The sequence below is a fragment of the Pleurodeles waltl genome, chromosome 11 (assembly GCF_031143425.1).
Source record: "Pleurodeles waltl isolate 20211129_DDA chromosome 11, aPleWal1.hap1.20221129, whole genome shotgun sequence".
Lineage (NCBI taxonomy): Eukaryota > Metazoa > Chordata > Amphibia > Caudata > Salamandridae > Pleurodeles > Pleurodeles waltl.
The window spans coordinates 388,554,244-388,577,079 of NC_090450.1; the positions used below are offsets into that span (position 1 = coordinate 388,554,244).

General features: G+C 42.6%; 1 protein-coding gene across 7 annotated transcripts in view; it reads left to right on the forward strand.

Annotated features, from left to right (window-relative positions):
* ARHGEF4 (Rho guanine nucleotide exchange factor 4) overlaps positions 1-22,836 on the forward strand; it is a 1,288,638-nt gene that overhangs the window by 555,714 nt on the left and 710,088 nt on the right. For all 7 annotated transcript variants that reach the window (XM_069213714.1, XM_069213712.1, XM_069213711.1 and 4 more), the window contains one exon: positions 16,071-16,197. In XM_069213714.1, coding sequence (XP_069069815.1) covers positions 16,071-16,197 — 127 coding nt within the window. The remainder of the gene's footprint in view (positions 1-16,070; positions 16,198-22,836) is intronic.

A 22,836-nucleotide genomic window follows, 5' to 3' on the forward strand; every position in this document is an offset into this window, starting at 1 on the left:
GTGCTTTTGGTAGCTCTGCCTTATTCCAGGGCTAATGGCTGGGGTGTATATTTTTATCAAAACAAGTGGGCTCAAGTCCCCACAGCAGTTATAAAAGTATCCCTTAATGTGACTGGAACAACAGAAGTAGAATTAGACACTGGCCAATGACATTATATGTCCTTTTACATTTTATCGACTGATTCAGAGAGTTTGAGATATTGCAGCCCAGAAAATAGAAATAGCTAAATTCCTCAAAGGCACCTTGTTGCATAAAGGAAATTTTACACTATCTGTGTTAAGTGCTTTTCGTATTCAAGCCTTTATGCCCCGCTACTTTTGTATCTAGTGAATTGTGTCTTGACTCTAGTTTTCACTCATAGCCTCTTGCCAGGAAAACAAAAATGCTTTTTCAGTAGGACAGTCAAACACCGTACAGTTATGGTCATCCATGTTTAATGATTGATAATTCATGGATAACCATGGCGTGTCAATGAACATAAGAATGATTCACACCCAACATTCATCTCAGACTCCCAAATTCAAGTAGCCACCTGCTAGTAAAGCCCAAACTGGATGTGTGTCAGTACATCAGCGGAACGAACAACCTACATATGTAACCCATCCATCTTCGCAGTTATCACTTTTCTTTATGAATCTTTACAGTGAAGTAGCATCATTGTTGTTGCAATGAGTCGAACTATTTTTTTTTAGTTACTTATGCTTATTTTGAGTCTATGAGTCTAGTGCTATTGTTTAACAGAGAAATATCTTTTGGGAAGATTTCCAGGGTAGGGTGATTACTTATGCTTTCATAGCTTTTACCTTCACATGTATATCTCCATGATTACTACGAACATTGCTGGAAGAAGGAAAGAGCATTGAATATTTACCTCAAGGAGAGGAGGAGGTAAATCACTCACTTTTGCCACAGATTCACAGGAACCTAATTTCTGGTAGATCAGGATGCTAGGCTTCTTTTTATCACTAACACATCTATTCATAAATTTGAAACGTGCCAATTATCGACATTTGTAGGGATCTCATATCCGAGATTTACACGGAGTTCACCTTAGCTGCATGTCTCAGGCTGAGCGCATCCTTGTACAATGCTCAATGTCTCCACATTAAACAGAACATTCAATGCTCTTATATTGACATACCTTAGTGAATTATACATGTAATTAGCAACTATTAGGAAGGAGTGCTTCCATTACATTTCAAAAGAGGTATGATATACTTTTGGCATTTGTGTCTAACTCATTCAAAATGGCAGAGGTGACACTTCTATCAGAAAAAAACTACAAGCTGATCCAAAGAGAATCAGAGAACACCAATGTCAGATTTAGTTCTGAATTCCCGTTTCCATCAAAATTGCTGGAACAGGCTGTACCAGTAGACTGAATGGGGATCACTTAGGCAGCCTTGGCTGCTGGTTGATGATTGCAGGATGAGCATAATGATCTTGTTAAACCTATTAGTGGCATTGAAGAGGGCCAAATATGCTATCCTACTTAATATGACCAGATGGGTTTAGCATCCAAAGATGAACCCTGGAGTGTGTTTGCTTCTTCTTGTTAGACAAAGCTCAGGCGGTAGCTCTCCCTCTTCAAACCTTCCCCACCTGCTAGGGACTGTAGAGTAGCCAAGCAATAAGCCTTGACACCTCGGCTTGCTGATATATCCCTTCTTCACCTAGCTAATTTCCTTCAGATTTTTTTGGAGTTCACATTGTTCTCTCTGTACTCAATTAATCTTCAAAATATGTATTTCATGCTATCCAGGAAAACAAGCCGATTTTTGTTGCGTGCCTTCTGACAAAAGACTGTTGCATTAGTGAAACATTGGCCACCTTCCATCGGTTGAATGAGAGCAGGCCTTTTAGACCATGCTACATCACCAACACCAATTCTTAAAACTATAAATCTATGGACAATCGTGTATTCTGTACTGACCATTGGTCTTTAGTTGCCCACTGTGGTTAGGGCAGTTTTCTTTTTACTTTTAATATGCCAAGTTAGTTTTATAAATACTTGAGTCCCTTCTGGATAAAAAGCAGTAATAATGACACTTGTGCTGTCTCTCATTGAGGTTAATGGTGGCTACTTGAGTTTCCCACAATATTTGCTTAACATTTGTAATACCTAAAAAATCTGGCAGCATGTGTCCTCTTTGGTCTGAGTTTGAGGGACCATGTCACCCTTGCACTGTGCTTGTTGGACTAGCTGCCATTTAAAGAGTGACTAGAGTTCAACACACTGAGGATGGTGCTCCGAGTGATCCGCGATTAAACCTCTTGTTCATCCTCATCCATTTAAATTAATGTACATTGTAAGAACAGTCAGACTACTATGTACTCCTATATATAGGAAGATTTAAGTGTAGGAACTGATCATTTCCATCCAGCCAACACACATCTGGAATATTCTTGTAATTTATAAGAAATGTAGAAACGCGTACTTTGTTTTATGCGCTCTGAAAACCTATTTGTGTCTTTATTGAGTTATCAAGCAGATATTGACAGGCCACAGTGATCATCAACAATGTGCTCTAGAAATAAACTTAACAATAGCGATGTCCACTGTCCAGTAGGCTTCCATTACTTTCCTAAGCTCCACCAATACGTGAATAACATTTTACGAGCAACGCAATGAGTTGCATTTTTTATACATGAATTGTAGTTTGAGTACTCAAAATGGGGGCTAGGAGAGGGTGTTAGAACGTTCATTCGGTTGCTTTTATTGCATGCAGTAGACCCCTGTCTTTGTGGACAGCATGGGTCTCAGACATGTGACACTGCTTTTCATTGTGGGAGCATACCTAGCGGAAATATATGTTGAGCCCCAGCCAACAGATGCAAAAGAGCGCTAACTGCAGTGGTTACCTGAGACCACCATACTCATAGCATAAATAGTCAACTGCAGCGCTACGTTTTATTCAGTACCCGCCCAGGCTGGCTGGGATTCAGTGGCTTGAATGTAGAAGACAATAATATGCTGCCCAAAACATATATCAAACCCGTCGATGCAATGTGCTTTCATGTATTTCCTTCTTTTACTCAGTAGCTTAGAAAGGCTGTAAAAACTTCCTCCATGTACAAAGCGTAGGTGGTATATTCAAGTCAGTGTCAAAAACTAGGCTTGTGTAAAATCTGGCAGATTACCGAAGGGAAGCATTCAGGGGATGAACACTGAATTTAACGCCAGGTTCCTGGTATTCATCTATTGGGGTTTATATTTTTAATCCCATAGAGATAAAATATGGCTAGTGGACTGTGATTACGATCCCTAGCTTAATTAAACTTTCAAAGATTTCCATGTTGTAGCAGAACCAAATGAAATCACAATGTTCTCTTTTCTGCTCTTCCACCATTTCTGGTTTCCTTCCTATCTGTTTCCGGTCTTGGCAACCTGTCCTATAGATTGCCGGGCTCTTCCCCGGCTTTTTTGTTTCTCAATACATGTTGATGATTATGCTTCTGCATTTCTGACTGTTGCTGGCTAGCGTGTTGCTTAAAAGCTCTGCTGGTGTGGACGCATCTACACTGCACATAGGTGCAGCTGTATTTCTGTAGCTGCAGCTGCATCTTGTGGGCACAGTTGCATCTCAAGTGGATGAACTATGGCACGCCTTCTCCATGCTGTGGTGGCAGAGCACATCTCAGACAAAAGGAGGTACTTGTGACACAGAATGGTTTCTTCTCCCATCAAATCCTGAGCTGTCAGAGGAGAAAGGAGAAGAAGTAGATAGGAACCCTGGCTGCAAAGCTCCAACAACAGTGTGCAATTGATACAAATGCAGTGTGACACATCTCCCTTCTGTCACGGAGCCTCCATTCGGCAGAGAGGACCCCAGCTCAATTGATTATCTCTGATAGACAAAGGTCCACTTCCGGTCAGTTACTTCCAGTATTAATGACAAATTATGGAAAAAGGGGAGGCATGGAAAGAATATAACACCAGCATGAAGTCACACTCATGAGACAGACAGAGAGAAGCATTGTACTCACAGGAGGCAGGCCCAGCCAATTTCAGGTTGGCTTGCCCATAGACTTCCATATACACACATAATACTTACATTTTTTTAGTGAGGCAGCCGTGAAGAAGAATCAAAGACTTATTTCAATACTTAAGGGACTGACAGAGTACAGAGCAGCATTATTTCGTGTCAGCAGGAAATCAAGTTTGTAACAAAAATAAATCTGGCACTCCATCAGAGCTACTTTAAGGGGTGAATGGTGGAGAATCTCTCAGCCCATCCTGCCCCTAAAGCAGCCTCCTTTACCTTTCCCACATGGGTTTTCCCTAGGTACTCTACGGCAAGTTCAGCCATGAAGACAAGCTTCCAAAGTGTGCAGCATAGTGTTCATAGTTACACAAAATGGTTCTTGTTGACCCTTGTCCTCGATGCCAGAATTTAGTGACCATAAGACTCACATCTGAACATAGCTGTCACACCTAGGGCATCTACTGAAACAAACAACAAGGAGATTGGAGGAATGCCTTAATTAAACCTTGTCACCAGCCTGGAAGTTCAGACCAGGGCCAAGACTGATTTGCTTATGAGAGCATTTGAGTGATCTCTGTCTAGAGCTGCAGAGTGAATGAAAATTAAAGGATAAGAATGTGACCAGAGAACGCGCCATAGGCTGAGATGAACTCAAGCATTGCTTTAATCACTGTGTAGTTTGCTGCACTGCAACGGCTATAATCCTAGACATGGATGTCATACTCATTGTGCCACAGGTTTTAATTATGAAGAGGCATAAGTAGGCTGAATCTGGTCTGGGGGCTGTTTGTATTCCTCTCTGAGGTGACCTAGCTGGGAAATGCCTGCCAGAACAAGCCCAAGGCTGACCTACACATGGAGGGGATCTGCTTAGTGTGGCCTAGTAGGCGAAAAACAATGGACAGGAATGGAGCCTGAGTCATTACAAGTTGTTGAGATTAATTTAAGCACTCATTTCATCATTGTGTTGTTGCTGTTGCCACAACAGTCATAAAATTCAAACATTTCACAAGATTTTTGTGTATTACTTATAAAACATTTTCAGATTAGCCAATGCCAAGCACAAATATGCACTACTTTTAATGCTCTAGGCTGCACTCTGCTGAGCTAGAACCATGTCAACTGAATACTGTTTGCACATGTCAGTACAGTAGCCCTTGAAATCTGCCAAAGCTAAACAGGGCAGCAAGAATTGCCCCTTGCCATCCTCAGAGTTATGTATTCTCCCTACTGCACTGGTCTGTTCCATACACAATACAATTATCAGCAAATAATTCCTCTCCAGTATCACACAGTACAACACAGAACAACTCCAAAACACTTTTGAAACTCACTATGATACACCCACCAGCACTCCCACTCCATCTGCTCCATAAAGGGCCTTGAAGATGACCACCTCATACTCGAATCTGCATGCTGACAAGAAATGCACCAAAATGCTATCTTGCTTGTTAGCTTCAATTGGCCTACTCCTGTCAGGCTAAGCCTCATCTACCCACTCCCATCTGTTTCAGGTGTTCTTTATCCTGAAGCTATGAGAAAAAATCTTGAGCCCTAGCTGTCTTTCCAAACAAAGCTATTGCGAGTATGTGACGGGGCTTGTGGGCCACTAACCACAACCTACCCCCTCCCCACTGCTCAAGGAAAGAAACCATTGACCCCTTCTCAAATATGTACTCCTGCTGTTCCTTTTTTCCAAAACATCTTGTAGCACCTAACAATGCCTTTAAAGGCCTTCCTAGTCTTGGGTGCTAAGCTTGCAGTGAAGGATTGTGGGATGACTGTAATCCAAGATTCCATCGATCTTTAGAGAATGGTGTGGTTTCCCACAGTTTCTAAGGGAACCCCCCCCCCCAACGTTTCTGATCTTGGGATGAGACAAAGCATCAAAAACTTTATTGAGTACCAAAGGGACAACCTTAGCCCTAAACAGTCTGTTGCTGTGCAGACAGATGTGGACAAGCCTTTTCAGGAGCTGCTGATTTATTGACTGCACCATAAACATACTCTCTGATAAGAAACCACTGAGCAACCCTGAAGCTGGGGCAGAAAAAATTGCTAATTTGGCGATGAATGTCTACACCACACTTTACCCAGGATAGCTCGACATCCTTTGGCACCAGTTGTATCAGAGAAGGGACCTAATTCAGAACTTGACACCATGGGTGTTAGTCATATATAAAATGGTGACAACTGCATGTAAGTTGCTCCTGATCTTTAACTCCCTCCTGACCACAACACTGTCATGGGGTGATAACCCTTTAACCAAGCAATGGCTAAGGCACTTGACCTCGAGAATGGGTATCTCAATGGGAAGAATCTTTAGATCAAATTTTAGCTAACCTATGAAATTTGCAGAGTATTAGCTTCCGATCACAGAATGATGGAAGAATAAAACTGATTTACCTTGTCTCTCTACAGGAAAAAACACCTACAACCTCATCAATTTAATTATCCTTATACACCAACACCAGGATCAGCTAGCTCAATATCTTGCCCACCTTTTTGTCTTTTGCCAGTTACCCCCTTCAACTCCCCCCCCAGCCCCTATCTTGCCCATGACTTCTGTAAAGGTGTTCAGCAATTGTGCAACTTGGTTAGAAGACTCTAGCCCCAGGAACAGAAAAACATCTATGTAATGAACAACACTGCCTGCCCATTCCATCTAATTTAACACTCACTTCAAAAAAATGATGACCTACTGGATGTTGGCACAAGAAACAGAATAATCCACAGGAATATATTTGTTTAAAACAAAGTAGGTACCGTCAAAATGTAAACCCAGCAAATGTGAGTTGACCAGATATACTGGTAACAACCTAAATTAAGATTTAACGCCAGCTTCTGCCAAAAGCTTCTAGTTTAATTAAATCTAAGCATGTCTATGGTATGATCTGCCTCGGAAGGTTATATCCACAAGTTACCCAGGCAAAAAATTGCAAGCCCTCTAATGGGGCTGGAATGGCCACCATGCTACTATGGCATTTTCCTGGAGGGCTGAAGGATAGTGGGCTGCTTTCAGAGCTGGACAGGAGCCATCCAGTTATGACACCTCTCTGTTGTTGCGGTATCCCGCAATTTCAGGCTTGTTTGTACATTTTATTCAGGGCTTCATTTTGGTTTCTGTTAGAAATGGGGTCTCTAGTTGGCAGTCATTTTACACCCTGACCAAGTAAGTACCCTCACCCTGGTCAGGGTAAGGGAGTCACACTCCTAAGATAACCCCTGCTCACTCCCTTGGTAGTTTGGCACGAGCATTCAGACTTATCTCAGAGGCAATGTGTTAAGTATTTGTACCCACATACAGTAAAACAGTGAAAACATACAAATGGACACCACACCAGTTTAGAGAACTAGTCAATATTTATCTATGTAAAACAAGACCACAACAACAAAAATCCAACCTACACAAGCACAGATATGAATTTTAAAAGATGAAATCCCAATAAAAGCACTTAGTAGCGCAATAGCTCCAACTGGGGCCATTACGGCATCATGACAAAGTTGTTCCCAACAGTCTAATGCAACTCGTGAGGGAGTGTTGCTCCGGTCACGGAGTCGCACAGACCCAAGTTACAGTACCTTAAAAATTAGACTGAGTCAAAGACGTGGCACGGAATCGGGGAGGTGAGGCATCAATGGAGCTGGTGCGGCATTGGTTCCGTACTGCCATGCAGGAGGTGAGGCATCATTTCTTTATTGCTACCTAGGATAGGTGAGGCTCCAGTTCCCTACAGAGGCAGCAGAGTTGAGGCAGGGTTGGCTGCGAGGTGGCAGATCATTACGATCCAGTGGGGTTGATGGGTTTAGTGGGTCAAGCAGCGATGAAGCAACTTTGCAGTGTTGCGTCACACCACAGGGCCACAGGCACTGTGGCAGAGTCGGATGTCACGGACGCCGGTGACACAGCACTTGGCACTCACAATGTTGCAGGACTTCAGAGGTGCTGCAGTGGCATCGGGTCTGCGGTGTCGGTCGTAATCGTTGCACTTCAGCAGGGACCACAGCTTCAGGTGCACGCAGCGGCGCAGTCGGGCAGCTGCACCAGTTCTGGAGCTGTCCAGGGTCGGTGTGCTTAGTTTTTATTGGTTTTCTGCCAGACTTCACTCAAGAGGGCCCAGGAACTGGAGGGCCCTCAGCAAGAGAACCCAGGGACTGCAGGTGAAGTCTTTGATGTCCCTGAGACTTCTTAACAGGTGGCAAGTTTAGTCCAAGCCCTTGGGACAACTTCACAGGCAGGATACACAGCAAAGTCCAGTCTTTGTCGTCTCCAAAGCAGCAACTGCAGGCCAACCCAGCAAAGCACAGACAGCAAAGGGGCAATAATCCTCCTCACAGCTATTCAGCTCTTCTCTTTGGCAGAGCCTCCTCTTGATCCAGATTTGTTCTAAAAGTCTGGGGTTTTGGGTCCAATACTTGCCTGTGAAATAGACAAACTTCAAAGGAAAGTCTTTGTAGTGCACAAGGCCCTGCCTGTACTGCCCTGGTCCTAAACACACTCTAGGGGGTTGGAGACTGTATTATGTAAGGACAGGCACAGCCCTATTCAGGTGCAAGTGTCAGCTCCTCCCACCACTCTAGGCTTGCCAGGAAGACCCATCAAGATATGCAGGGCACACCTCAGCTTCCTTTGTGAGACTGTCTAGAGGGAATTCACAACCAGCCCAACTGTCATCCTGACGTGTATTCCACAGCCAGGCAGAGGCAAAGAATGGTTAAGCAAAAAACTGCCCAGTTTCTAAAAGTGGCATTTTCAAACACACAAGTTAAAAACCACCTTCACTAAAATATGTATTTTTAAATTGAGAGTTCAGAGACCCCAAACTCCAGATATCTATCTGCTCCCCAGGGGAAATTAGGCTTAAGAGATATTTCAAGGTTATCCCTGTATTAACCTATGGGAGAGATAGTCTTTGCAGTAGTGAAAACTGAATTGGGCAGTATTTCACAATCAGGACACGTACAACCCACCAGTACATGTCCCACCTTTTAAATACACTGCACCCTACCCTTGGGGCTACCTAGGGCCTGCCTTAGGGGGTGCCTTACATGTACTAAAAGGGAAGGTTTAGGCCTGGAAAGTGGGTGCACTTGCCAGGTCAACATGGCATTTTAATACTGCACACACAGACACTGCAAAGGCAGTTCTGAGCCATGTTTACAGGGCTACTCATGTGGGCCACGCAACCAGTGCTGCAGGCCCACTAGTAGCATTTGATTTACAAGACCTGGGCACACATAGGGGGTTATTACAACTTTGGAGGAGGTGTTAATCCGTCCCAAAAGTGACGGTAAAGTGACGGATATACCACCAGCCGTATTACGAGTTCCATACGATATAATGGACTCGTAATACGGCTGGTGGTATATCCGTCACTTTACCGCCACTTTTGGGATGGATTAACACCTCCTCCAAAGTTGTAATAACCCCCATAGTGCACTATCCAAGGTACTTACTCGTAAGTCAAATAGGCCAATAATAGATAACCAATCATAATCACCATTTACACAGGGAGCACTTGAACTTTAGCCCTGATCAGCAGTGGAAAAGTGCCCAGAGTACGAAAACCAGCAAAAACGAAATCCAGCACACAATCAAAAATATAGGACAGAGAAAAAAGACAAGGGAAACCACGCCAAGGATGCCAGGTCTAACGGGTTCCCAAACTACACTGTTCTCTAATTGCAAATTGACTTGTTTATCCCTTAACTTAACAAAAGGCAATAATACCTGACCCTGCTACTCTATGAAATGTGGGTGCTCCTACAGCCTAGGAAAAAACAGTTGTCTCCACTGCTAAAATATGGGCTAGCAAGCTATGATCCAGTGGCTGGACTTTAGGGCACAAATTTGCATTTGATCCGGGGCACAGAGAACAGGGCAGAAGAAATCGGGGTGAAGGGACAGCCTAACAAAAAGGATCCGAGCTAGCTTCCATTGCAATTCAAGTGGTGGAGGGGGTTGATGGAGAGGAGTGCAGGGGCAAAGAGGTCTATAGCATCTGAACTTGGTTTTCTAAACCTTATAATCCCCGAGTCACCCTCTTACCCACAATACTCTGCGACACTCACCTTCCAGAATGGCCAGAAACTTGTCTTTGGTGCCCACAACCAGCCGAGCACTGGAAGCAGTTAACTTGCCAGTGTGTCATCCTGGTCGCCTGTGCTTTCCCTAAACGCATTGCTGCCAATTCTGGGAGTGCACCATGTAGTTGTACAAAAGCAGTAAGCCTGTTGGACCAACACCAGTGGGTGATTAAATGTCGCCAGGATCGGACTGAGACAGTAAATAGACATGGGCACCCAAACAAAAGTGGTCCCCTTTAGTGAATTGGATAGTTAAAAAAGTGACCCAAAATTGTAATCGGAGCAGTTTTTAATTTTTAAAGGCATGCAGTATTGGCGTTTTGCATTGTATGGAAGACTGCATGAGTGTGTGCTTGCTCCACAATGTTTGTGATAATATCAGGAAAATCAACAGTGAAAACCAGCTCACAAGACCGTAGAACAGGCCCACAAGTATCCAAACAAATGGCCCATACACTAATTTGTCAGACCAGCCCTTCTAGCACTGCTAGACTGTTGCATATAAGCAACTCTGAACCTGTATGTTGCTCGTTATTCTGTTGTGCACCTTGGACCTCTTCCACACCAAAGACTTGGATAAGTGAGCACAATTAATCCACGGTCTCATTTGTAAACGCCGAAATATCTTAGCCAGAAAGCAAACACCGAAATAGCTTACACTAGGGTACCCAATAACGTCCAGTAATTTCCAAAATACTACCGTACCGTTGTTAGGAAAAACCTTTTTCAGCATCCCAAGCCCTCGGTCCTGTATCCTTTGACTTCAGTCCTGCTGCCTATTATGAGATGTTACATTTGTTTATTTGTCTCTCCATAAATCACACCACTCAGATTTTATTTGCCATTCTTGAGGATTTCGACATCATACACTTGTATACTCTTGAGACATTTCAAGCAGCCACATTTTTTGTACATTAAGATGTTCCGTTTCTATTCTTCCACTAAGAGATTACTGGAAGTTCACGTCATCACTAGATCAGGCAAAAACATATTTTGATCCTATCCCTTCCAATACTAACTCACTGAATGTCAGACTCCTGCCAGGCAGAACCCAGCATTACATCCCTCTCACCGGACGCAGGACCAAGGCTGATTTCCACATGGCTGGGACTAATCTGAGGTGACATAGTGGGCAAAAAAAAGATGCTTTGGAATGCTACCCTCACCGAAAGCTAGCGCCTTTCTCTGTAAAATCAAATGTGCATAGACTATCCCTGATGAAGGAGAATTCCCATACTTCAATAACTTGATGATAACCAATGGTGACTATTAGTGTTAATAGGACAGCAGTGTGTTATTCTGCTCCACGTGAAACGGTAGGCACAGCCAATGATGCAGTAAATAGCATAAACAGGATGAATATCCCAGTTTGTGAAAAGTTCTAAGAAGTAGAGGTCTGATGACAGTGGTACCCTATGGAAGATCTAGTCTAGAGCCGCCTGTGCAGGTAAGATGTCTGATTCCTGTTTAATAGTTGAAGCAAGTACACAGTGGTACCGCACACCGTTAGCTTTTTTAACTTACTTATTGAGTCTTAGCAAACCTAACATTAAAACAAAACTCAAACATATCGTTGAAAACATGAAGACACCGGTAGTAGTTCAGATTAGTTTATCCTACAGATATCCATCCTAAAATGTCAAAAACCTAGCCTCTCATTGAGGTCTTCCGTACTTCCCTGTTTTCTCGCTCGATTTAGCATAATCGCTCCCTGGTTTCGCACCTGTCATCGTTTCAGCATCTTCACACACTACTCGAGATCACTCAATGGGGTTCTGTCCCTGCTTCAATCATGATTTGCAGCCCACGTGGCCTGTTAGTTCCCATGTCACTGGTGAGGAGTGTAGCATGGTATGCCCCCTGAATATCGGACCCAGAATATCGACTGGACAAAAAAAAAATATTGATAGGTTAGTCTAGGTTTTCAGTATCTAACTCCACATATATGTACCAATGCGGTACATACATCTCCAAGGTATGTAAATGGGAAGTTAGGAATTCTAAATCTAGTATATTAAATTATCTTTAGAAATGTTGTCCTTAGATATTCTGTCCATAATATTCTTTTACAACGATATCCTTGGGGTCGAAATGCAGTAGTACAATCGGGTGGTAACCATGAACATCAATAAAATAAAAAGGCCCTGGGTAGTGGAAATGACATCGCATGCCACCTTTACATTCACTCACACACACGTTTACACACACACAATCATACATACACTCTCTCTCACATAAACACACTCGCCTTCTGCACCCATGCACTCAACATATATTTAAAAACATTTTTGACTCGCCTCTGCAGCCAGGGAAGGTCAAATTTCAGCTAACTACTCCATTTGTTATTACACCACTAATGAATACTATATTGATATTCACTACTGATTCAGTAAAAAATTGACAAACAACATAGTATGAGATATGAAGGAGAGCCATCCAATGTTCATAAGGACGAGCTATTTCAGTGTTAATGGCACTGATTTTGCTGCCTCTGAGGCCAGGGACGCAAATGCAAGACCAGGGGTTACAGCTAGAAACCCGGGCCACCCCTCAATGATGTCCTTGGTGGTTACAACTCTGCTCTCTCGAATTACACTATTTTATTCCGTTATGACAAAATTCCTCTCTCACACGGCAGTGTGGCCTCTGCAGAGTCAGTCAGACACGTCAGTACTTCAGCTAGCTCCAATAGGTCACTGGACACCTATTCATGCCTCCATGTAATCTTAATGTGCTGTTCCTCTGCCAAAAGCCCACTCTGCATGTCTTTTTATCATGAATCCTGTATCTGGGGTCTCGACAGGGCCCCATTAATTACAAACTCGATGGTACTTCATGCAGCAAACCTGTGTCTCATTTTGTTTTTCTTCTTCTCAGGCATTATTCAAAGTCCCAGTAAACACTGCTCCCTTGTATTATCAGCTGAACACCATGTTACCTGGCATAACCCCCACAGCACTGCATCCTAAAATTCCAAGTATATGGACATAACCATGGTACATTGAGGAAGTCGGCCAACGAAATTCCACATCTAGCACATGTCAACGATCTTAATGGCTATATCTTAAAGAGTTGTTATGGTATGGGGTAGATTTTACGAAGATATCAGTTTCAATCTGACGTTAACAGTTAGCAGTTTCACCCGTGCACAGGCTTTACTCTATTTTCTATCCATTAGAAGATCAGACCAATCTAGATCCCATCTTACTCTGGCCTTCTTGGCCTCTGCTTTCTTATTTTGCTTTAATGCGGAGTTCCAACCGCCCCCTCGTTTGACTCAGAAACATCACCATTGCATTTGTCCAGATTTCCCTCGTCAGTATTTACATACACATCCCCCACTGTAACAAATCCCCCCTTCCTCCAGCTAGTTATCGATATCTCCTGTATTATGTTTTTGAAGGGTTTGATTTTCAAAAGCCGCTTATCAGAGGCAACGGTGGGCACATTAACACTACTTTAAGCGATTTTTCTCCATACAGCCCCCACCTGCCTAACAACACGTGTAGTTTCCCAGAATATTGCTCCCATCATTTGAGCGTTTTGCAGTGCAACCTGTGGCTGAGTTCCTGCCAATATGTCATGTTCCCAATTGGCCCCCATCATCAAACTAGCTAACAACATGTTATACCACCCTTCCAATTCCTCGGCAATTTTAGCATTGACAGCTTCACCCAAGTGTGCCTGCAATCCAGATTAGCAAATTCAGCAGCGAGTATAGCTGTTTAAATGTCTGTCGCATGGCCACATGAAAATGTGTGATACGTATAGACAGCTTGATAAAAATAAAAATTTGGCAACCAAATTTCTTCCCTTTACTGACAACAGCAGCACCTCCCTGAACCGATTTAAATATTTTAATGCCACAAGAACTCTACATCATCTCTGGAGAAATGGATGCCCAGATGTTGGAAGCACTTTGGTATCTACTGTATTCCCGGCTCCAGCAGAGTGAGCATATTCCTCCTCCTATGCTGCACCAGCAGGAATAGTTTCCACTTGCCCCACTTAGTGAGCAAGCAGGATGCATCCTCAAATTAACCTAGATTTCAGAGAAACAGTGAGATTGGTTGCTCTAGTCCCTCAAATACACCAGGGTATCATCCACATGCATAGACACTTCTGGGTCCTTTCATTTAGTACTAGGTCACTAGTACCAATTCTAGCATGCAGTTCAAATGTCAGTAGCGTTACTGATAAAGCAAATAATACTGAACACAAGGGACATCCTTGCCGGGTCCCTGGCCGAAAAGGCATCAGATTACTGCACAGGGTCAAAGGAAAAATATACTGTCAAAAAGTGATAGGAGATGTAGCAGGGTAGTGACTTGTTAGTGCACTGTGATGTAGTGCTCTTTAATGAGATCAGTTTTCTACTCTCTTCTATATTGGAATGGTGTTGGGGCAGTCCTTATGGATACAGGAATGTTGTTCAAGATCCTGGGAGCATAGCTGGAAAAGTTCTGCTGCCTTGTTTTTTTCTTTTTTACACTTCTTAGTCTACAGTCTGGTGTAGCATTACTGATAGTGACCCAAAAGCCTCTAGAGAGATTGTGAGTGCGTCCCAAGATAATCAGTGGGGCTGGTCACAATGGCTTTGTAAATGATGAAGCTGGTTATGAAGATGATGAGTGGCAAGGTGCACAAACAGATTGTTGTATTGGTCCAACATGCCCACAGAGTAACGTCCAGTCACTAGGAGCTTAGATGAGTTAATAAGCAACAAGCAAAACATAAACTCTTCAGTCTAATGAAGGCTCAGGCATGTTTGTGCGGCTTGCCGAAGCATCTGGTATTTATCAATAAGGTAAACCTACACATTATCAAGAAACCATTTCCGCAAAATTAACTTTGTCACAGTTGCTCATTCATTATTTAACCCATGCTTTAAGTAAGCAAAAAAGGTAGGGGTTCTGAAAGAGGTATGGACTAAGAAGCATATGTAGGAAACCCTCATAAGAGGCCTGGCATGTGGAAGTAAGCTCATTACCTACTTCATTTGAATTAGAGTCCTGTGCTTGGCTATTTCATAAAAATAGTCCTACTGTACATTGAGTAACCAAAATCAGCAGAAAATAAGTTAGCAGCGCCAGACGTTCTCGCTATTGCAACCTTTGGAGAGTCAAGTGTATAAAGGGGTTAACTTGGTTATTCAAGTGGAATGAATTAGTGTCTTAGGCTCTGGGACACCAATGATAATCTATAATGTTGCTTTGTAGTACTATCACAAAGGGAACTTCGAGCCACATTGCTTTACTGCTCAAGCATGTGACTGGCAGGTTAAGTACAGTTTTTTTTAACTCCAGCTGGCACAGAACAGAAATAGAAGGCTCCCAAGAGTCATGGGTCAACCATGGTTCAGCAAAGTTTTTACAACCCTTTCTTCCCCCCAACACACACACATACAGATAAAGTGTTCTGTTCTGCCCTTCCTCAAAAAATAGTAGTTATGGTTTTCTTGGTAAATTCTTTTGAGACGATGGGCATCTTGGTGAGGAGTAGATATGCTTTCAGCAGAACACAGACCTACATTACTTTGTCAATTTCAAATAACAACGGGGAAAGAGCAGCTCACAGCCATAAAGGTGTGTCTAATGGGTAAAAGTGATTCTAGGGACAGATTGTGGTAAAAGTAGAAGAATCATATGGACCACCAATGAGGCCTAGGAATGGGCAATCCCACAAGTGTCATGGGATGGTTCTTCAGGGCATCATTGTACAGGAAAAATGATGTAATGGGTCCTCTTGTACAGTGGTTCCAAGGGCTGGTATGTACACTGCTTCATCTCTGGCAACACACAGGATGGAAAAGTTAAAGGTTTATTAAGGTCTGTCCCTTTGTGTTTTTCTTTGGATCTTTTGGTAAATATGGTGAAGTCTTTATTGAAATCCGGCATCCTCGTTTGACACTATGGATAGCTCTGTAGAGACACAAAGCAGTGTCAAGCAAAGCTAACACAAGTGTCACTTTTTGTTCTCCTTCAACAATCCTCCAGTTCAGAATGAGACTCTCCATGGATTCCCCAGTGTTCGACATCCTGCCATTAAAGCTACATCCTTTCTCCCAGAGCACTCCTTCAGGATTGGACTGCGTCGGCTGGAGAAGACGCATCTCAGCTCCAGGTATATTCCAAGTATCACTTTGTTATCCCTAATACTTCCTCATGATTGTATGCCCTCATTGTGCCAAGATGTGCATGTAGGCTTTGTATGATTACACTGATGTTATAGAATCCACATTTTCACTTTAAATAGAGCATATTGCTTTTTTAGTCATTTTTACGTCTCTCCTTCACAGCTTATGCACTGTGCTGTGAAATGTATTGTTTACAATTCACAGGGGCAACAACCCTAGCACGGCATACCATTAGTTGTTTTTGTTGTCACTCTCATTTGCAATCTTTTAATTGTTTACCTCTTGTAGTCGTCCCTTATTTTCTTGTGTTAGCTCATCTCTTGAGCAAGGACCAAGTATACGCGTTCTTCCTTTTCCTTGTTATTTCTCTTCTTTTTGCAGAACACTTTTTTATTTTATTTTATAACGGTTTTACTATTACTCCTGGATGTGCAGTATGCTTTCCTACTTTTAACACAGGCATATGACATCTTATTTATGTTGCGTCTCTATTTATGCTTTAGTTACACCCGCAACTGTACTACTCTATGGCATTCTACTCTATGTTACTACACTCCACTTTAGGCCACTCTATGCCGACGTGCTCTGTGCAAATCCAATTTACTCCATGCCACTCCACTCTACAATGCTCTACTCCAGTCTGCACCACTCCACTCTACTCTTTGCCACTCTACTCCGCTCTATGCCACTCCAGTCTACTCTACGCCAATCCACTCTGTGGGACTATACAGTACATCACTACATGCCACTCCACTCCACACAATGCTGCTCGAGGACACTCTATGTCACTCTATTCTACACCCTGTATACTATGCCACTCTACTCTATGCCATTCTACTGTATCCCACTCTACTCTATGCCACTCTATTCTATGCCACTCTGTGCCACTCTACATCACCCTACTCTGTGCCACTCCACGCTACTCTGCTGTATACCATTGTATTCCAATGTACATCATTCTATGCCACTCTACACTATGCCAGTCCACTCTACACCACTTCACTCTATGCCACTCTCTATGCCACTCTACTCTATACCACTCTGGTCTATGCCACTCTACTTCACTCTATTCCATGCCATTCTACTCTGTGTCACTCTACTGTATGCCACTTCACACTACGCCAGTCTACTCTATACCACTCTACCCTACACCAATCAACTTTACGCCACTTTACTCCACTCTCCTCTATGCACCTGTCTTCTACCCCATGCCTTTATATTTATCCATGCTGAACAGCAGCCAGACTGCTATACAACATGAGTAAAAGTCACTGGCAAAGCCAATAGCTCTCACACAGGCAAGACCTATTGCCTTTGCCATTGTTTGTTGAGAGTTGCTTGAAAGAGTCATAGGTGAACGATATTGCCAATTATCAAGATTTTGAGAACCTCATTTAGATTTTCCTTTATTGTTACTCCGTAGTTTGTACAGAAGTTAGTATAAGCCGTGAATTTTGTCTTTTTATCCATTGCAGTGTGTTAATTGGAGTGTTTTTAAATGTTTTGTCGACTTCTTTGGGAAATTATCACAACAAAATAAATAAAGCGGTTGCTCACCAGCCGGCACGTGCAGACTGCACCCCGCCTTGTTTAAAAACCTTTGCGTCGGAGTCAGTGTAACTCCTTTTGTTCACGTGGCTGATGCTAGGAAAAAGGTTATTTGCTATATATTCTTCTCCCTGAGAATTTTCCACCGGCCCCCAATGGTGAATGGTGCGAGAGTTGAGCTCAAACGCCTATTGATAATGTATGAAATGCTACATGAAAATAAGCAGTTGCAAAGCTAATGGTTATGGCCGAGGAAAGCGTGAAATTGTTTTTATTTTTTATGTCAAACATATAAAATATTCAAATGAAACTGACTAAAAAATATATGTAAAAACCGTGGGTCAAAAGCAGAGGCACACCACCCGGGCACTGAAATGAACTCATTTTGCACACCTTTTCAGGCAGCTGTGCACGTGAATAAGCTAATGAATAAAGGAGAGTAGCCCTCAGTGTTGTGGGTGGAAGTAAAATGTGAAAGACACTTAAAGAGGATAACGGCTGAAGAGGGCAGACTAAAAGCCACAGCATGGCTGCATACATGTATGCATTTGTATTGTGAATTCCTTTGAAGATATGACCTTGGTGAGACAGCAAAAGCTGGAAATATACCACGATGAAAGCGGACAATGGTATGAGCTAACTCAGACATTTAAATCAGCATCTCAAATTTGTATGAAAGTACCCTGTTTTAGTAAATATCCTGTGGGTGATAACTCCTTGTCTTTGTTATGCGTGAAGCTGTGGAATATTTTGTTTGAGTATATTTTGTAATGGTAATACTTGGGTAGTTTTAAAAAGGGGGTGAAATATTTTTAGTTTAACTCCGTGGTACTCAGGTCACCAGCAGCCTGGCAGACCTTGCTTGGCTGCCCGTGTCACTCGCTTGGCACTGGCGGGAAGCAAAGGCCTTTTGAATGTCAGCTGCTGGGCATTCACAACTGCCTTTTAAGGAGCATTTCAGCAAGCTTCCTTCTATCGTTGTTGTGGACATCGCCGCCCACAGCCTACTCTGCCCACGACACCCGCAGCCTTCTCTGTCCACACCGTCTGCAGCCTGCTCTCTCCAGCACTTCTCTCCGCCTGCCAAAAGGACTGCGCATGCAGCAATGGCCTCCCGTGGATCGGGCCAACCTGCTCCCCTCCTTGCCCTTCACAGCCGAGCGTGTTTCCCTTCTTTGCTAGTGCTAGCACATCTGATCTTAATACGTAAACTTACAAGGAGACGTGAACAGGTCCATGAACCGTTTGACTCACTTCGAGGTTTTCCTGCCATATATCCCATACATGTACAGATTAATAACCAATGACAATCAATATAATTAGTAATCAATAGGAGTCAGTGAATATCACACACCATGACCTTGCAGTCATGAATAACCATACCTTTATGTAAAAGCTAGAATATTTATTTCCCTATATTAACAATGGGAATGTAACGTAGTTTAATCTCAAAATCAAAGGATAAACATACTGAAGCAACACTGGCTATCCAAAGCGGTGAAAGAATGACAATCTAATCAAGGCTTGAGCTACTACACATTCTAAAGTTACAGTACAAATTAATAGCAAGAATAACTGCACACAAATATTGCATACATTTAGATTCAGCAAAGAAACATCAGCTGTTATTTCATGTTTCGAACTTCATCAGTGAGAACTTTAACTAACATCAGATTATAATAGCATGTTCAGGCTTCATGCAAAACAATTTAGTCAACACAAATTTGGAAAGACATCGAAATATGGCTTAATCAAAATAGTGGTTGGTACCTAGAAACAAAAGCAAATAGACATAGCAATCAGTAATGTCAGGGTATACATGTCCTCAATAGGTTCAGCAAGCTAAAATAATCTTAGTCATCAGGACATCATTCTGGTCAACAAGGCATCAGGATTCAGCATCAAAGTTCAGAAAAAGCAATAAAGTTAAAAGCATCTCTCCTCAAGATGGTCAAGAAAATAATGGCGGTATCTCCACTCTGTGCAGTCAGGCTAAGTTAGATTTCCTAAAACTACTTCCCACATCCTAATTGGTTAGGGAATCGCAGGCTTGCAGTTAGTCCAATGAAACTAAACCCTCAAATCTACAGTTTTACTAGTTCATGGTTCACATGTCATTGATTGGTTCTCATCTCATCTGTACTCGTCATTGTGCTAATCAGGTATCAATATTGTTGCAGCTTATAATCCAGTCAGTATGTTCATTGTCTTCTACTGGGAAAGGCAGTCTCACACACATTACATTAAACATTGTTGCACTAGCAAGTACATCATCTCCTAGCAAGCAGTTCTCATGAGAAAGACTTTCCGCTTCGAGCATTAGGTCAGCACAGTGGAAAATCAGAATTTAATTATCTAAGTGTTAATTTTATTAGACGCCTAAGAAATGCAGCTCGACATGAAGCCGTGCAACTAGGCCAAGACTTTGCTAAGTGAAGGCCTACAATTAATAAAGCTAATACATAATACCTAACCCTCAATATGACATATTACTACATTAATCAGCGCTCACTGAGGTAAAAGCTGCCGTTATAAAACGTTTTAACAGAACCTTGAAGTCTAAGATGTGGAGATATTTTACGTCCTATAACACTTACTGATATGTGGATGTTCTACAGGCTTTTGTAGACGTTTATAACGCCACTTACCACAGAACCATCAAAACTGCACCTACAAATGTAACAACAGATAACTCGTTAAAGGTGTGGAGAACCATGTACGGAAATCGGATCGCCGCAGGTGTAAAGAAGCCGTTTTTAAAAGAAGGCGACTATGTTAGGGTTTCAAAATTAAAAGAGGTCTTCACAAAGGGTTACCAACAAACTTTTAGTGACAAGATATTTAAAGTGGAAAGTGTGGGGCTTAAACAGGATGTATATATTTACAGGCTAAAGGACTATGATGGGGAAAAGGTATCGGGCGTCTTTTACAAGGAGGAGCTACAGAAGGTACCTAACCCACAAAGGGTGTGTAGGGTTGAAAAGATTCTGAAAAGGAAAGGTAGTGGTGCTGATCAGCAGGTTTTTGTCAAATGGCATGGGTGGCCTGTGAAATGTAAAAGTTGGGTGTTGGCCAGTTCTGTGCAGGTTGTGGGAGTACGACGGGGTGTTGTTGTAGACTCTGAGATGGAGACATCATCGTTTTATATTACGCTGCTGTGCAACGCCTCAAAGGACATGTTCCCTGATAATCAAATTTCTAATTATATAGTGAAATTGGCTAAACCCGTAGACCTGAAAGGGGATTGGGAGGTTGCCCTAACTGAAATCCAATACCCCCGAACATGGAATACTTTTTCAGCGTGCAAGGCCCAATTTAATATAAAGCGTGAGCAGGACCCTTTGAGCATCCACGCCGATTTCCTAAAGGCTATTACCCAACCGTTGCATCGGTGGTCGACGCCATCAACAAATCTATAGGCAACATTGAAACGTATACAAATATTCATCTAGTAGATAACGTTAGACAGAAGGTGATTCTTAAAGTTCCAAATTGCAAGACTTTGTTTAACTGTTCAGGTAACTTAAGAAGGGTTTTAGGGACAGTACAACATAACCAAAGTCAAATCGAACCGGACCAGTCGTGCCCCGATATTAACTGCAGTTTCTATACACTCTACGTGTATAGCAACATCGTAGAGTCGCAAAGGATAGGAGATAGTTATTCGCCGTTGCTTAGATGGGTCCAGGTGCAGGGTGAAAATAACACTATGGTTAATATACAATACACCAAACCCGACTACGTGGAAGTTTCTAAAAAACATTTTGAGACCATTACGATCATGATCTATGACGATCAGTCTGAGCCGATGTCCTTTAATTACGGGAAAGTTATTGTTAAGCTTCAACGAAGATCTGTAAGTTGGAAGAGAGCTGGGAAGAAGAGGAAGAGAAGGGGCACTAATGTAAATATTTTTTTGAAAGCTGAACACTGTGCAAACATGGCCTTCGTACACTGTGCATCGGGTGAATGCACTAAATTGGAGTTAGACCTGTTTTCCCTAAAACCCACTCAGATTAGCATTGAAAGCAATTTTTTCATGGAGGTACTACCGCTAGCCGCTTTAACGTCTTTGGCGCAATAGAGTCTTATGTGTCAGGGTCCACGGATATGTATATGGATCTCAACAATACGCTGTTGCACCTCATCTGTAAAATTGTAAAAGCGGATGGTTCTCACATAGCGAACAACGCTAAAGTGGCAACGATCTCTTACCCTATTGCAATCATGTTTAATCAGGTGGACATCACCCTTGGGGATCGACTTTTCACGCAGAGTGATAACATGTACTGGTATGGGGCACACATTGGGAGTATTCTGAATTACAGTCGTAATGCCCTGGACACTCAGCTATCAGCAGGACTCTTCTACAAAGATACTTATGGTCATTTTGAACCTACAGTGCTGGATGGGAACAATCAGGGTTTTGTAAACAGAGCAAACTTTGCTGCCGGTAGTAGGCAGTTTGACCTCTTAGGGAGCATACATTCAGACCTCTTCTACCAAGTAAAGCTACTATTTAATGACATCAATCTTAAGATCAAACTAACCTGCAACAAGGACTCGTTCTGTCTCATCAGTGGGGACGTGGAACAGTATAAACTTGTTATACTGTCCGCCAGTTTTTTGTAAAGAGAGTGAAAGTTTCACCAAGCGTCAGACTGGCTCATGCAGAGGCCCTGCAGCTATCAAACGCCAAGTGCGCTGTGGAAAGAGTGGCTCTGAAGATATTCAGCATACCCACAGGTACCCGCTTAACCCAAGAGCAAAATTTATTTCTGGGTCAACTGCCAAAACTCATCATCATAGGGTTTGTCGACAACACCGCTTTTAGTGGGCTGTATACTTCAAACCCTTTCAATTTCAAACACTATGACATCATCAACGCAGTGCTGGTACATGAGGGTGCTGTGATTCCTGCAAAGCCGTACACGCCGAGTTTTGGAACATCTAATTTTATCAGGGAATATCTTGGCCAGCTGTCGATAACAGGAAAACATCTGAGGGACTCAGGAGTCATCGTATCAAGAGAAGGGTATGGGGCAGGTTTCAACCATTTTTGCTTTTCATCTGACGCC